Genomic DNA, 13,904 nt, shown 5'->3' with positions numbered 1-13,904 from the left:
CTTTTGATTGCACCGTGTGTCACTGTCAAGGTCAAAGCTGGGTGGCACCTGCAGACTTCGTCTTTGAAATCTTTATTATTACATAGAAGCAACATGTCATTCAAGAGGGATTTTACCAGAATTCTTAAAGAAATATCAGATGTTTTTCCTTTTTCACTACTACAAAATGGCTTTTATTGATATATTACCTGTCATATTTACAATATATCACAGCCATATTTTACAGGAACCACAGCTGCTTTCTAGATTTTTTCTTCTCTACGTTTAACAGAGGGTGAGAGGAGAAATATATATTGGTTGGAAACTAAAAGGATATTGATTTCTGTAGCCCCACCACAGCTGTCATCTAACACTGTTACACCCATCTCCCGTCCCCAGCATCAGTGTCAGCTTTCTCTACAGTGGATTACTGTGATGCTGAGGGACAAGCCTCGAGGTGGTCACATCAGGCCTTGTTTTGCCCAGCACCCCTCCCTCTACTTTTCTCACCTCAGCGCTTCTCTTCCCGTACAATCTATTTCAATACTCTTCCAACCTACCTTCCTCCTCACCCCCCGCCCCCTTCCCCTCAGCAGTTACTCACAGTCTGAGGCCAACACAGCAGCTCTTTCATCTTTGGATTTCAGTGCACCAGTCATTCCACTATGCAGCACTATGCTCTTTCTCTCCTTTTGATGTTACACACGCTGAAAAAAAGAAATCCTGTTTTCAAGACTCTGACTGGAATCTGGTCTCTTTGGGACGCTGGCAAGTCGTGGCTCACCCAGGATGAGGTCAAATAAAGTCTGTTTGTCTGCAGTATAGGACTTTTCAGTGACGTAGTCTCAGTTCCTCACCGTTTTTCATTTCTGCGACAGCTGTCTGTTATCTCGCCCCTGACCTCACCTCACCTCACCTGTGTGGTTTTACAGTGTAAGCAAGTGTGCAGTTGAAGGTTAATATTTGGTGTAATAAAGACACAGGCATGTTTAGTATCATCCAGCACAAGCTGAGAAAATATGGGATCCTTTGGAGGCCAGAGCAGAACAAACACTGGTCATATATTAGAGGATATTAATAGTGCAAAGAAAGCAGAAGTCCAGAAAAGCAATATTCACATGAAAAATATGAAGGGGCTGTGGCAGGATGATGCTGTCCTAACTTTCATAGCCTTAAACTGTATTGATCCCACAAGTTAACTCTTATTCTGCATTCACAGCTTCTTCTAGTTTCATGTCAGCGAATCATTGCACAATGCAGTTTATAAAGTGATAAGATAAAGCAAAGCTGATGAACATGGTAAAATGTATACCTCCTCTATATCAACATGTTAGCATTGTGATTGTTGACATTAGCATTTAGCTCAAAGCACCACAGTACATAAGTACAGCCTCATAGAGCCACTAAAAATTCACTCAGACACTTGAGTCATGAAGGTAAAACTATTAACACAACCTGGAGTGCAGTGAACCAACAAGGATATGCAGTATGTTATTGGGAAATTAATTTACAAAGCAAGGGGTGCTATAGCAAGTATTGTGTATAAGAAACCAGACAGGTGGAGGTGGGGGTGTTGGAGCGAGAGAGCAGCACAAGCAGTAAATGGCAGCAAAGCTCAGTCGGGGAGGAACAACAGGGAAGAAAGAGGAGTTGTGTAAAACATGACTGGATTTTGTAGCACCCAATCTCTATAAGTTTTTTATACATCTCTCTGAATCTTTCTAAAGATTTATTCTGTAAATAGAATAGATCATGCCTAGGGTGGAAATGAAGAATATACATAGAAATCACCAAATCATCACTAAGTCGTTTTAGACTGGTCTGTAGTGTTGGTCCAGTCTTAATTTTGCACATAGCTCAGTCTAATGCAAGTAAAAAAAATAATTTCACAAAAATAAAGACTGACTAATTTTTAGCCAATACATTACCATAACCCATGTTACCATAACAATCAATGACACCTGCGCTAACCAGCAGCACCCAACAACTAAAAACAGGAAAACATGGCTCATAATTTGTGGTTTGTCAACATTGTAATGGAGTGAGCAAAGAGAAGGAGTTTTTTAGGGAACAAATCAGATTTTTCTTTGTTTTTAATATTTATTTATTTTTTATTGTTTCACTCTTCACAGTGAACTTCCGTGGAACTGTTGAAGTCTTCCAAAAGACAAACTTTTTGTGTTGGGGTAAAGGGAGCCGAGCGGCTATATATGGGACAGTTCCTCAATCTGCCTTTTTTTCTTTTTATTTTGATAAAAGTCTTAATTTACCTAGAATTCATTGTACCACAGTGTGGTTTAAGATAGAAGTCTAGAACTAAACTGCTTTGTGTAACGTCTATCTGAAGTCTGACTATTTGTTCTATTTAAGCCACAGTCAAAGTCTATCTTTCTAGCCCCTGGTGAACTATTGAGACAGTGAGCCAAGTTTTATTTCAACTAGTTAATAAAACTTTCACATTAAAGCCAAAATAAAAGGACAGATTGTCGTCTTTCGACAATATGCCACCATTGGCAGCCAGTTCAACAGACCAACTTCTTTTCACTATCCTGTATTTACTGTGGTTTCAGAAAGTTATCAGCCCACACACACAAACATAAAGTGCAAATTCATTAGTTTTAGTATAACTTTGTTGTGCATGTCAACATTTGGCAAACTACCAAAAGAAATCTTAACATCTCACCTTCTTTTGCCTGAAGAGCAACAGCTCTCAGCTGATGGACACTGAGTGTGTCTCCGCAGTCGTCTCAGTGCTCTCTCATGTGGACTGTGTGGGACGTGTGATGGGTGTTATTTTGTTACCAACACATAACACCCCTTTCTCAAATGTGCCAGATCTAATGACAGGGAATGTAAGACTGTGTTTGTTATGCATTTCTGTGAGGGTGGACATGTTTTGACATCCGTAGCTGTTCATTACAGCCCAGGTGTGTGCGCCACATGCGTGTTCCTGTTGCCGGGTGTGTTCTAGTCAGTGTTAACTTTTATTTTTTTTGAGTTAAAGCTGCCCTTTTCATATTTAACCTCGGTGCAGGAAGGCTGGCCAGTGCAGTTGTGTAGGTGAGATGTGTTCAGTTTAAGTGGATAATGAGCTGGTTAAATTCCTACATACAGTCAACCCTAACCCTCAACCCCTCAACAGCTGGGCCTCTGATCTTAAATTCATCAACAGTAGATGCTCTCTCAGTTCAGAAACAGGCTTTTTTAGTCGCTCTTGAAGCTTTATTTTTAGCTCTAATCCCTCTCCCCCTTATCTAACTTGTGTATTTTTCTCCTCTCCTTTCTCAGAGAGGCTTGTTTTGGCTGTAACAGATTGGCCGGCCCCCTCAGCCTTCCCTGGCTGCCAGTGTCTGGGCTGCTTGTGTCGGTGTGGGTCAGTAGCTGCGGGCTGTTTGTCGACTGTGCTGGGAGACGGCGAGGGGGAGGTGTAGGGGTGGGTGTCAGGAGGACAGCAGACAGTTGTTCTGGGCTTGAGCTCTCTTCTCTCTTCTCTAAGCTCGTCACTGCTACAGTAGCTCTTCACAGCTCTTCACTTAGCTTCTCCATTGGCTCTTGACACCCCCCCCACCCCCACCCCCCCAGTCAAAATCCCCCTTAATGATAACTCCCACACACTCCTCTCTGTCCTCCTTTTCCTTTTTGTTCTCTGTCCTCACACCAGTCTCTCTCTTTCATTGCCTTTAGCTTTCTTTATCTCCTCATCTTTTTATTTCTTTACAGAAGATTTTCCCTTTTTAGTTGCTTTTGCTGCAGTTTCAACTCCTTTTTCCTCATTCCTGTTTCTCCTATTCCTCACTTCTTCTGATCTTCCCATCCTTTGTCTCCTCCAGCAATCATTCAGTGTCACAGACACAGTCCATCCTGCAGAGCATTGTTCAGTCAGTCAGACCAACAGTCCTACAAAATGTCCCCCCGGTCAGAAAGCTGTCCATGTGGACAGTTATTCAGAGTCAGTCTGAGTCAGTCTGTCCCCATGGCTCAGCCATCGCATGGCAACAGGCCACTGAAAGAAACACCAACCCCACCACACCTCGTGTTTCCAGCCCAGCACACACACCATCTGTGGTAGATTGCTGTTACCACATTAGTTAGCACAGCATAAATGAAGAAGCAGAAACAAAATTGCTTTATGGTGTTTGTGTCAGTATGAAATAGAACAACTTGCTTGAGACTTAATTTAGATTCCTTCTTGGCTATGCAGCATCTGGCAGACTGTAGAAAAATAAGTGTAATCATGAGGTAATTATTACAATTTTTTAATAAGCATTGTATCTGAACATCTAAATGCTTCTTAATAACATTGTTTAGCAGTTCTGCAAGTTATCATTACAGTCATTGACTTATCTTTATTAAACAAACCATGTTTTACAGCCCTCTGTGCTCAATATAACTGGGAGAAAATAAAGAATACTTGTATATGTAGGAATATATATGGCTTTTTGATGTCTTTCACTGCTCTCTCCAACTTGATGAGTCCGCTTTACATGCCAATGCACATACAACTGGTTTTATACTCCTTGTATATAAAGAATACACCCATGCACTCTCACACAATCTGTGTGCCTCTGCTGAAACACATAATGGGTGAAGTCAAGTTTTGTGCACAATATCACTGACGGCAGGGGAGGGGCTACATGGGTGACAACCGTGGAATCTGATCAGAAGGTCATAGGTAGTTGGCTTGTTAGTATTATGGATGGATTACTGAATGGCTCCCCTGCGTACAGGCCCAGGGTGCCTGAATGCATTGCAAAAGAACCAGGAAGTGATGCTAAACAGCTACAAAGAGACACAAAATGATAACAAAAAGATACCAAATGACTTCAAAGAGATGAAAAGTGACTACTATGGGAGGCAAAACAACAACAAGAGACACAAAACATTACCATGTCTGTGTCCAGGGGCCCATTGTCTCATAATCTGTTAACTGCTCTAAGCAATTTGGAGTTATTTATTGATATTCTTTCACATTAGAATATTTTAAGTTGTTTTTCTGGCATACATTTATTGCACTCTATAAATAATTTAGCTATTAATAATATATACTTTATAATTGCAAAGAACTAGGCTTTAAATTTGCATCGTAACACTTTTTTTCATATTTTCCCAATATGTCTATTTGTGGTTGTATTTCTTTGAAACTGTGCCCCAGTCTGACCCACCCATTCAAAAGTTTTTTTTAAATCCGCCTCAACTCAAGGGCATGTTAGTCTCTAATGAAATAACACTAACTAGGCATTGAGTTGTGCACGAAAGCACAATAATTAAAGCTTCAGTCTTATATGAATGTTTTTCACCTAATTACCACTGTGACGCTCAGGCACACAGGAGGCGTATTCATTTGGCTCATCATTGGGTTCCGTTTTAACCTGATTGCCCCGCTGTGCAAAAAATATCTGTTTATATATAGATAATACATTTAGAGACGCAAACACATTAGTTTGATGAAATGAGACACAATTTAGTTACACCATGCATCACCAAGTGAACCAAGCTCTGCCTGTTCGACAGCGCTTATTATTTAGTCTGTTTGGATGAATGCTGTTCAGAGATGCAGACGTCATGCATCCGTGTAGATATTGGTTTATAGGCAGCAGAATGAGTGGAACACATCGCGTATATTTTTAGGATTCATCACTTCATTTCACTGAACTCCAGATCATTGTTGTTTATTGCGACAAAAGACAAACCACAGTAGCCCAGTATAAAAGTATGCTAACAAAAGTTGTCTCTGTCCCACCCTTCCCTAATTTCCCCAATGTCCACAACCGCACCCACTCTACTCCAGGACTCTGATGGCCCCCCAAAACCAGAAGCCGTTCATCCTCCAGTGTTCTCGGCCCTGCGCCAGTCCAGAGTGGTGTCATCCACCTCCGAGGAGGAAGAGGCCCTCACAGAGAAGTTCCTCAAGATCAACTGCAAGTACATCACTGATGGAAAGGTAAAAACACTACCCAGTACTGGTCATGTTACACATTTCAACAGATGAAAGCACCGACAGCAAAACTACGCTTAATCTAGCCCCAGTTTATGCCCCTCATGTATTACCAGTACATCTGAGTCACTGAGCTAATCATGTGCTACCCTGTATGTAATGTATTTCAAGAATCCTTAAAGACTTAAACCAAAATTTTTTCACTGCAAAATAAAAAGTTGTGTGTCTTTTTCCTAATCCAAACAAAGACGGTGGCCAGAAATGTTCATAAGCCACAATAAAAATTTTACTGTTAGTTATATAGTGATGTTTAACCTCAGTAAAGCTGTTTTTTTTGTTTTCTTTCCCCCTTTTTTCTGCAGTATCAACCATGTAAATATCAAATGCTTTTTATTCTATATTCAGTGTTTTGAAGTGACAACAATAGATTCCACAGAAATACAGGGAGAAGAAATATCAAAAATTCCACATTATGTGTTTACAGTGCAGTGCCATCTATGATGATCACTGTCATTTTTTTGCTATTGCAAAAACATAATATTCTTTTTCTTTTTTGGTTCATTCTCAGAAACAAAACAGAGGGTGAGGTGTAGGGGGATGTGTGACGAGGACAGCAGACAGTTGTTATGGGCTCGAGTTATATAAACATTTGACTCCTTAAGGTGTTGTAAACTGAGTTTTCTAAAGTTAACATCTTAAAAGGTCAAACGCTGTGTTTAAGTCTTATTACAGTGCTTACCTTGGTTCCAGGAATTACGTTCTGATTTGCTTTTTTTTTTTTTTTTTTTTTTACCAGATCAACATCAATAGTCAATTAAAAAAACTGTGTACTGTGTGTTCTGGTGTTATTCAGATCAGGCAGGATGGTCTGATATCTGTGTCTTCAACAGCACACTGCTGTATCCAGGCAGCTGTCCTGCTGTCAGACACACACACACACACACACACACACACACACACACACACACACACACACACACACACACACACACACACACACACACACACACACACACACACACACACACACAGATCCATGGTATTGAACCACTGCTGATTCACTCCCAGGTACCAAATGAAAGCACTGAAGTGGTCAGCGCTGCCAGTCAATAACTTCTACTTGATTTAGGACATTTGTGGTTGCAAATGGATTTTCCCTCCAGTTGTTTGACAGAGGTGCTTTTGATTATCCTAAGCTCTTATTTTATTTATTGTTATTTTATTTCATTTATCCATTAAAAGTAGCGATTGATCTCATTCTCCCTAATGCATTTCCTGTGTTGTTGTTGTTGTTGTTGTCAGGGTGCGGTGAGCGGGGTGTTGCTGGTGACACCCAACAACATCATGTTTGACCCTCACCGGATGGACCCCTTGGTTCAGGCCCATGGGTGTGAGGAGTATGGCATCATGTGTCCTCTGGAGGAAGTGCAGTCTGCTGCAATCTACAAGGAGATCACCGACCCCAAGATCAGAGAGGCCGTCCCAGAGTAAGAGAAAGCACAGATATATACCGTGTGTGCAAGTTCTGTAGCAGTAGACGAAGACTTCTTTTAGACCACACATGTAATTATTTAAAGTATATGCAGCTATAAAAGCCAACACTGACCTCTAACTCTGATTTACTCCTACATACATTCTTATTCTTATAGTTCAACATTAACCATCTTCCTCTATAATCATTCTCCCACTCCTGCCCTCTCAGGAATGCACCAACCTTGGTGTAGCCAGTGTAATTCTCTGCTGCACCCATGATCAGATTGCATCAGTAACCAACTAACACTTCAACCCCCCCCTCAAGACCCACATACACAAACACACACACACACTCACACCAAAATAAAAAGCACACGGCAATTACACCAGGGTTAATGAAGTATGCCTTCACCCTCCTACGTTCTGATTGCTCACGTCTTTATTCAGTAGGAAGCAGCCACTTCAGAGGATTCACTTGTGTTTCCTCCCACAGATTTGTCTGAGTTTTTTTTTTTTTTTTTGGTTGTTGTTTGTTTTTTTTTAACTTTGTTTTTGTGCTGTTGAAGCCAAATTTATGCAAGGACAAATATGGTGTATCACTAGAAACCCTGTGGAGTCATTTTTTCTTTCGGTGTCTTCAGTTGGTAGCAGGATCTGGGCAGAGCTGTATTTAGCTGGTTGAGTATTGCCCGTGGAGCAGTTATTGTGCTGGCAAATGACTGTTTTTTTGTGCCAGGCCCAGATGTTTTCTCAGCTGTGATCCATTGTCTTTGTCTGCTCTGTCTCCTCTCTCTCTCTCTCTCTCTCTCTCTCTCTCTCGCTCTCGCTCTCGCTCTCTCTCTCTCTCTGTGTCCCTCTGTCTGTCTGAACACACAGCTGAGCAACAAGTGCCTGCAGGATTTGATTCTGTGCAGTGTGGTGGTTATTTGCCAGTGCTTTGTCTGTTTGCTTGCGAGTTTTTCAAAAACAAGAATTTCTTAATTTGTTAAGAATTTGATGGAAATAGAATAAACCATTGACCGGAAATGCATGTAATGCAGCTAATGAGGCCGTATTTATGTATTCTGGACACATCATGTCTGTCCATGCTGGTGTTTTCAGTGGCTGGACCTGTGCTGAATTTTCATGTAGTCGGGATAGTTGTGTAGTGTTGCATAGCACACAGAATTTTGTAACAGGATTGGGAGGTTAAAAGGTGTTTACACCTCCCATGAAAAACTGATTTGGCATCAAACCACTTGACCTGCTCATATTTCTGAATCAAAACCAGAGAGAAATGATTCTGTTGTCAGGAGATGAAGGCAGCCATTGTATTTTATTTAGATAAAAATTAAAAAGATAAATTCATTTGTTTTTGCTGACACATGAATAAGTTAAGTTTTGTTTTAAATGCTCGACATGTGTCTCTACAAATGTGCTTCCACCATAATAGACTGTTGAGACAGTAGACAGTTGTGCAGAATTCTCATGTTTAATCATTTTAATTGCATTTGAATTTGTTAAATAATGATGTTTTTGTGTTTTGTATTACTTGGTTAATTTAATGTGACTGAAATAATTGACTTGCACTTATTTAATTTCTCATTCAGATACTAAATCTTCTTGGTTTGTGCATCACAAATAGCCCGAGTTAGTGGTTCAAACTGGGTCAAGGTCCAAATAAACTACTTCCTACATTTCCAATAATGCAAATACTGTCTTTCATTAAACCCTTCTTTCAAACTCTGCGAACCCAGTGTGTAAGTCAGCCTTTCTGTAAAAGATTTGAAACCTCAAGCTGATCAGGGTTGTTCTCTCAGACATGAAAAGCTCCTCCAGAGCCAGAGGAGTTGTACCACTGTTTTTACAGGACAGCATTAATAATAACAACTAAACTCTAAATGGCCAAATGGAAAATCGGCTTAAAGTGCTTAAAATTTGAATCCCGGTATCAGTCGGTACACCTACATGGTATTCATGAAGAGAGGTTGCATGTGTCTTACTGCCGCTCTTTTCATATTTCCAGTGACCTGGAGCCTCTGCCAGCTGAGAGACACCCCTCCCAGCAGAAGGACCCAGAGCATCGCCTGAGGGAGCCAGGGGCCAATGACAGCGGCAGCACGGTCCCACGCAGCACCGAGGGCTCCATCTCCGAAGACGTCTTCACTGAGTCTGACCTGTCCCCCATCCGGGAGGAGGAGCAGGCGTCTAATGAGGACCTCCACCTGGAAAAGTCCTCTGGCGCTTCCACCGGCACCGGCTCGCAGGCGGCAGGCAGCGCCCACGGCTCAGTCAGCCAGCCGGAGGAGACCCCCGCGGCGAAAGCAGAGGACAATCCACCAGACACTGCCACAGAAAATAATAGCCAGTCCCCCATGGGATCCAAGCAGCACAGTGTAGAGAAGCCACCAAGCACACCCACTACCACCAGCAGCAGCACTAGCCAGGCCCAGGGTCCCAGCAGCAGCTCCTCTCGCCCGGGCTCCCAAAGCTCAGCCACCCCTGGTGCCACAGACACCACCACGGTCTCAGCCAGTCCACGAGGAGATGCCGACGAGGGGACAGACGTCTTCAAAACGGACACTATGCAACAAGGCAAGGAGGAGAATGTAGAGGAGACACAAAAGAACTCTGCAGAGGGTAAACACACTTACTTCGTAAAAGTTAGAAATCATATATATTACAATTACACATGTAGGACATTTCAGGTGATGAATACAGCCTCACGTTCTCTTTTAGCTGCAACTCTACATCCATATTCTTCTGAGAAGTATCATAAAGCTGCTACAGGATCACTTGTCTTGTGTTGTTTTGTGATAACCTTTCCCTTTCCACTCCGCCATGTTGCTAGTCATTGGAGTTAAAGACGAAGGGAAATGGCAGCCTCTCTGCTGTTATCAGCTTGCTGGAGCTAGCCAGGCTTTAAGGGGCTTTATGCAGCTTTTTGATCTCTCACTCCGGTGGTCTGGGCCACTCCTGTAGGCGATAAGCTAAAGCCTATCAAACACCACAATGTCACAAACACACCTAGAGCCCAAAGGGGAAACACAGTGACGATTAAACCTGACATCAAAACATCTTCTGAAACAGCATTCAGAGAGGAGTTATTTATATTTTACATCCTTCTCTTGTGGTGATTTCATGTGGATTTAGACAAACACTGAATTGCACAAAGAGTGGAATAAACTTGGTAATGTCTTCAATGATATGTTTAAGGATTGATAGATGTTTTACAAGTTGTTAGTCAGTCAGTTTATTGGCTTTATTTCTGCTCATGCCGAATGTTTGGTCCATCCCACATTAGGTATCGGACATCAAAAATAAAACAACACTTCTTCTGGTAACACATATGCAAAGCCAAAAGAAAAATGTCAGTTTTCACATTATATATACAGTATATACTTTCAATTATATTTATCTGCAACCTTTCAAATAAATAGTACACCAAATAGAAGGAGAAAGAATGGAAATGCTATGATAATGGATTATTTCTCCCACACTTTGTCAAAGTGACTGGCAATCTAATCAATACATTTTTAAACATTTTATTATTAAAAAATACTTTTTAAAAAAAATCATATTTGTAACAGTGTTCACATCTTTAACTAATATTTATTCTAATTAAATATCCCTCTTTCTTGCCTGTTTCTCAGTTCCCATATCCCCCACTTTAGCCAACTTTTGTTTGTGCCCAGTATGATATATTTTTATCGAGCAGGTTTTCACTGATTCACTGAAAGATTTATAAGGCCCGAGACCCTGACTGAATACTAAACCACACAGGCTTGAGAGAAGTTATCATTATGTTTGAAACATCTTTTTTAAAACCCATATGCTGTTCAGGTATATACATTTGGTTTGATATTTGATCCAGCATTAAATTGGTAAATTGGTAAATTGCTAAGTGCTATGGATAATATAAGTTTTAGAATGATCTATTACCTCCCAGGCAGCCAATGTTTTTCATTCATTTTATTGTTTGAAAATCAGCTTTTGATATATAATCAACTTAAAGTGGGAGCTTATTTTATTTTACATCATTGTCTTGATTACTACCTGCACAACGGCAGCTTGTTCAATACCAAAAGTGTCCGTTTTGATTTACATCTTTGAAATTTAATTTTGAGGAATGTAGCACTTTTAAGTACTAATGGCTTTCAGATCACATTACTAAGAACCACATTAAACACACCAGCAAAGAGTTTTTTCTTAACTGAATTACCACACAGTCATATTGTAACTTTATAAAGTTAGCAGAACATTCACTGTGATGGATTATTTACCTTAAACAAGATGATGTTTAGTTTATTGAAATAAATGGAAAGCAGATGCTGCCTGGATGTTAGATGCTGTAGTAAGAAATAATGAAATATATGCAATTAGGGGTTACAGTAATAGAGAAAAACATCCTTTAACAATATCTGGTCAGCCTTGTTATCTATTGTCTGTCACACTCACTGACCCACTTGTGTCAATACATCCCACTTTAGTTGGATACGTAGTTGCGATTCCAAAAAAGCTTTCTCTCCCCCCAAGAAGAAAGAGATCGAGACAGTGGGAGAGAGATTTACCATTTTCTCCCTGGCAATTATTGCCACGCAGAGAGCTAGACTGCAAAAGCAGTTCTAATTCACAGGCATCTCAGCAGGGCTGCCCTTTATTCTGCGCACATTAGCACAGCCCACACAAGTAACAGCAGCAACTTCACAAACAAGCTGCATTAATACCAAATTAATGCATACTGAAAATTAAATTCGTCCCACTGAGCTTTGTTGTCTAAGCAGATAAATATCATTTAGCCCGTCATTATTAACAGTTATGTGCTATCCGACCAGGAGCCAAAAGTATGTGCCAGTGTAATGTGAATGGCACGTGATCTCATTCAGCTTCCTGGGGCTTTGACCTCGTTAAAGGCTATTGATTATGTAGCATGGACAGAGGACTCGGTGCCACTGTCAAATCAAATTTATTTCTATTATCTGTGGTGTTTCTGCCACAAAATGACTAATGGCAGCTGATGTAGCCAGTAAACAGAGGGTAGAAAACGAGGTCACATGAATAAAGGAAGTATTATGAATAGAATACAGAGTTTAGTCTGGTTCATCTGTCAGCACCAAGGCAAATAAGTGTATTTCCCGAACTGTCAAACAATTTTGGGAGATTTTATGCCTTTTTTATGCCTCTGTGACCATGTGTTTATCTCCTTTGCCAGGTACAGGGTCTGCAGAGAGGCGGAAGCACCGCTCCCACAAGTTCCTGTGTCTGCGGGTGGGGAAACCTATGAAGAAGACGTTTGTTTCCAACGCCAGCGCGTCCATGCAGCAGTATGCCCAGCAGGGCAAAAAGCACGAGTACTGGTTTGCTGTGCCACAGGAGAGGTCAGTACCTGCGCTCCACCTCCCACTAAACCAGGGCACAATGCATTTTAATACAAGCAAATCATTTCCTGTGACATCCTAAATAACAGACTTTAAAATCATAAAACCTGTGCTCAACCTGATTATATGGAAGAGTATTCAAAATGGAAGAAATGAACCCATATGATCCTGATATAATCCTAAGAATCCACAATAGTCAGCTGAGTTACTGAGGCTCCTCACCTCCAGTCCTTTTAATATTTGAAACCAATCAAATATGCATTCGTTGTCAGGTCTGACTCCCACTGCGGCTTCTGCCCATCTCCCTGTGCTGCCTCTGCCAGACAGCAAAATTATTTATTATTCATTCATTCTGCAGGGAAACAGACTCGCACACTTTATTCCTTTGCTGGGGCACACGTACGACCCATGCTACACTGAGGTTCTGCTATAGTCGCTTCTCTGTGCTGCCTCTCCTAAGCTCATGTTGAATCCTCAGTATGCGTTCCACCCACAAAGATGCTTGTGAACTTTTTCTGACCTGCAACTGAAATTCGTAATGTCTCACATCAGCTGAAAATAGCCTTGTCTTTTTCATGCGTTTCTTCAGGATGCGTCACGCAGTGTGGATGTGCGGTTATCAAGTCAGCAGTCGTCATAATTGCATTTAAGCTCTTCACACTGGCAGGAGACGCATTACAAGGAAATATGTGCTTCCACACAAGTTGTGTAATGTGTTTATGTAGGGAATTAATTTTTAATTAATGTAGGACTAATGGCTTAATTTGAAGAGTCACTTATCTAAAGCTTTTCCTTTGAGCCAGATCTGAAATTGATTGGTAATAGCACAGTCATTGGTCTCTGGCTACAGCTAAGAGAAGTTATTTTCTCTGTATCTTTCAAGACAAAGGGACAGAAAGGGAAACACTTTCGAGGGGTGAATCTCATCAGTTATTTTACGCCGCTGTTTTCAGTACATGTGTCTATAGTTTGACAGCAGCAACACACATGGTTCTCTCTCTGGCTGCTAATCACATTTAAATCAGACAAACAGGCGCTTCCTTTTTTTTTTTTTATGTAGCCATGGTACCATAAATGCTTCTTGGTTATGCAAAGTGCTTAGTGCCTGAGTGCAGTAATGACACTGAAATTCCCCTCGCTTCATTATTCAGTATGAACTT

At 41.0% G+C, this 13,904-nt stretch overlaps 1 protein-coding gene across 6 annotated transcripts in view; it reads left to right on the top strand.

The window, feature by feature from the left end:
• The window catches only part of oxr1a (oxidation resistance 1a), a 159,236-nt gene that overhangs the window by 133,299 nt on the left and 12,033 nt on the right, over window positions 1-13,904 (top strand). For 5 of the 6 annotated variants that reach the window (XM_023410444.2, XM_023410443.2, XM_023410440.2 and 2 more), the window contains 4 exons: window positions 5,768-5,920; window positions 7,217-7,401; window positions 9,393-10,006; window positions 12,579-12,744. In XM_023410444.2, coding sequence (XP_023266212.1) covers window positions 5,768-5,920; window positions 7,217-7,401; window positions 9,393-10,006; window positions 12,579-12,744 — 1,118 coding nt within the window. The remainder of the gene's footprint in view (window positions 1-5,767; window positions 5,921-7,216; window positions 7,402-9,392; window positions 10,007-12,578; window positions 12,745-13,904) is intronic. The other variant, XM_023410441.2, reaches the window with a different exon arrangement.

The sequence above is a fragment of the Seriola lalandi genome, unplaced genomic scaffold (genome assembly GCF_002814215.2).
Source record: "Seriola lalandi dorsalis isolate HSWRI2012SDOR001 ecotype SW California unplaced genomic scaffold, Sedor1 jcf7180002054425, whole genome shotgun sequence".
In the NCBI taxonomy this organism is placed as follows: Eukaryota; Metazoa; Chordata; class Actinopteri; order Carangiformes; family Carangidae; genus Seriola; species Seriola lalandi.
The sequence above is the reverse complement of the archived record's forward strand: the minus strand, read 5'-3'. Positions and strand labels throughout refer to the sequence as shown.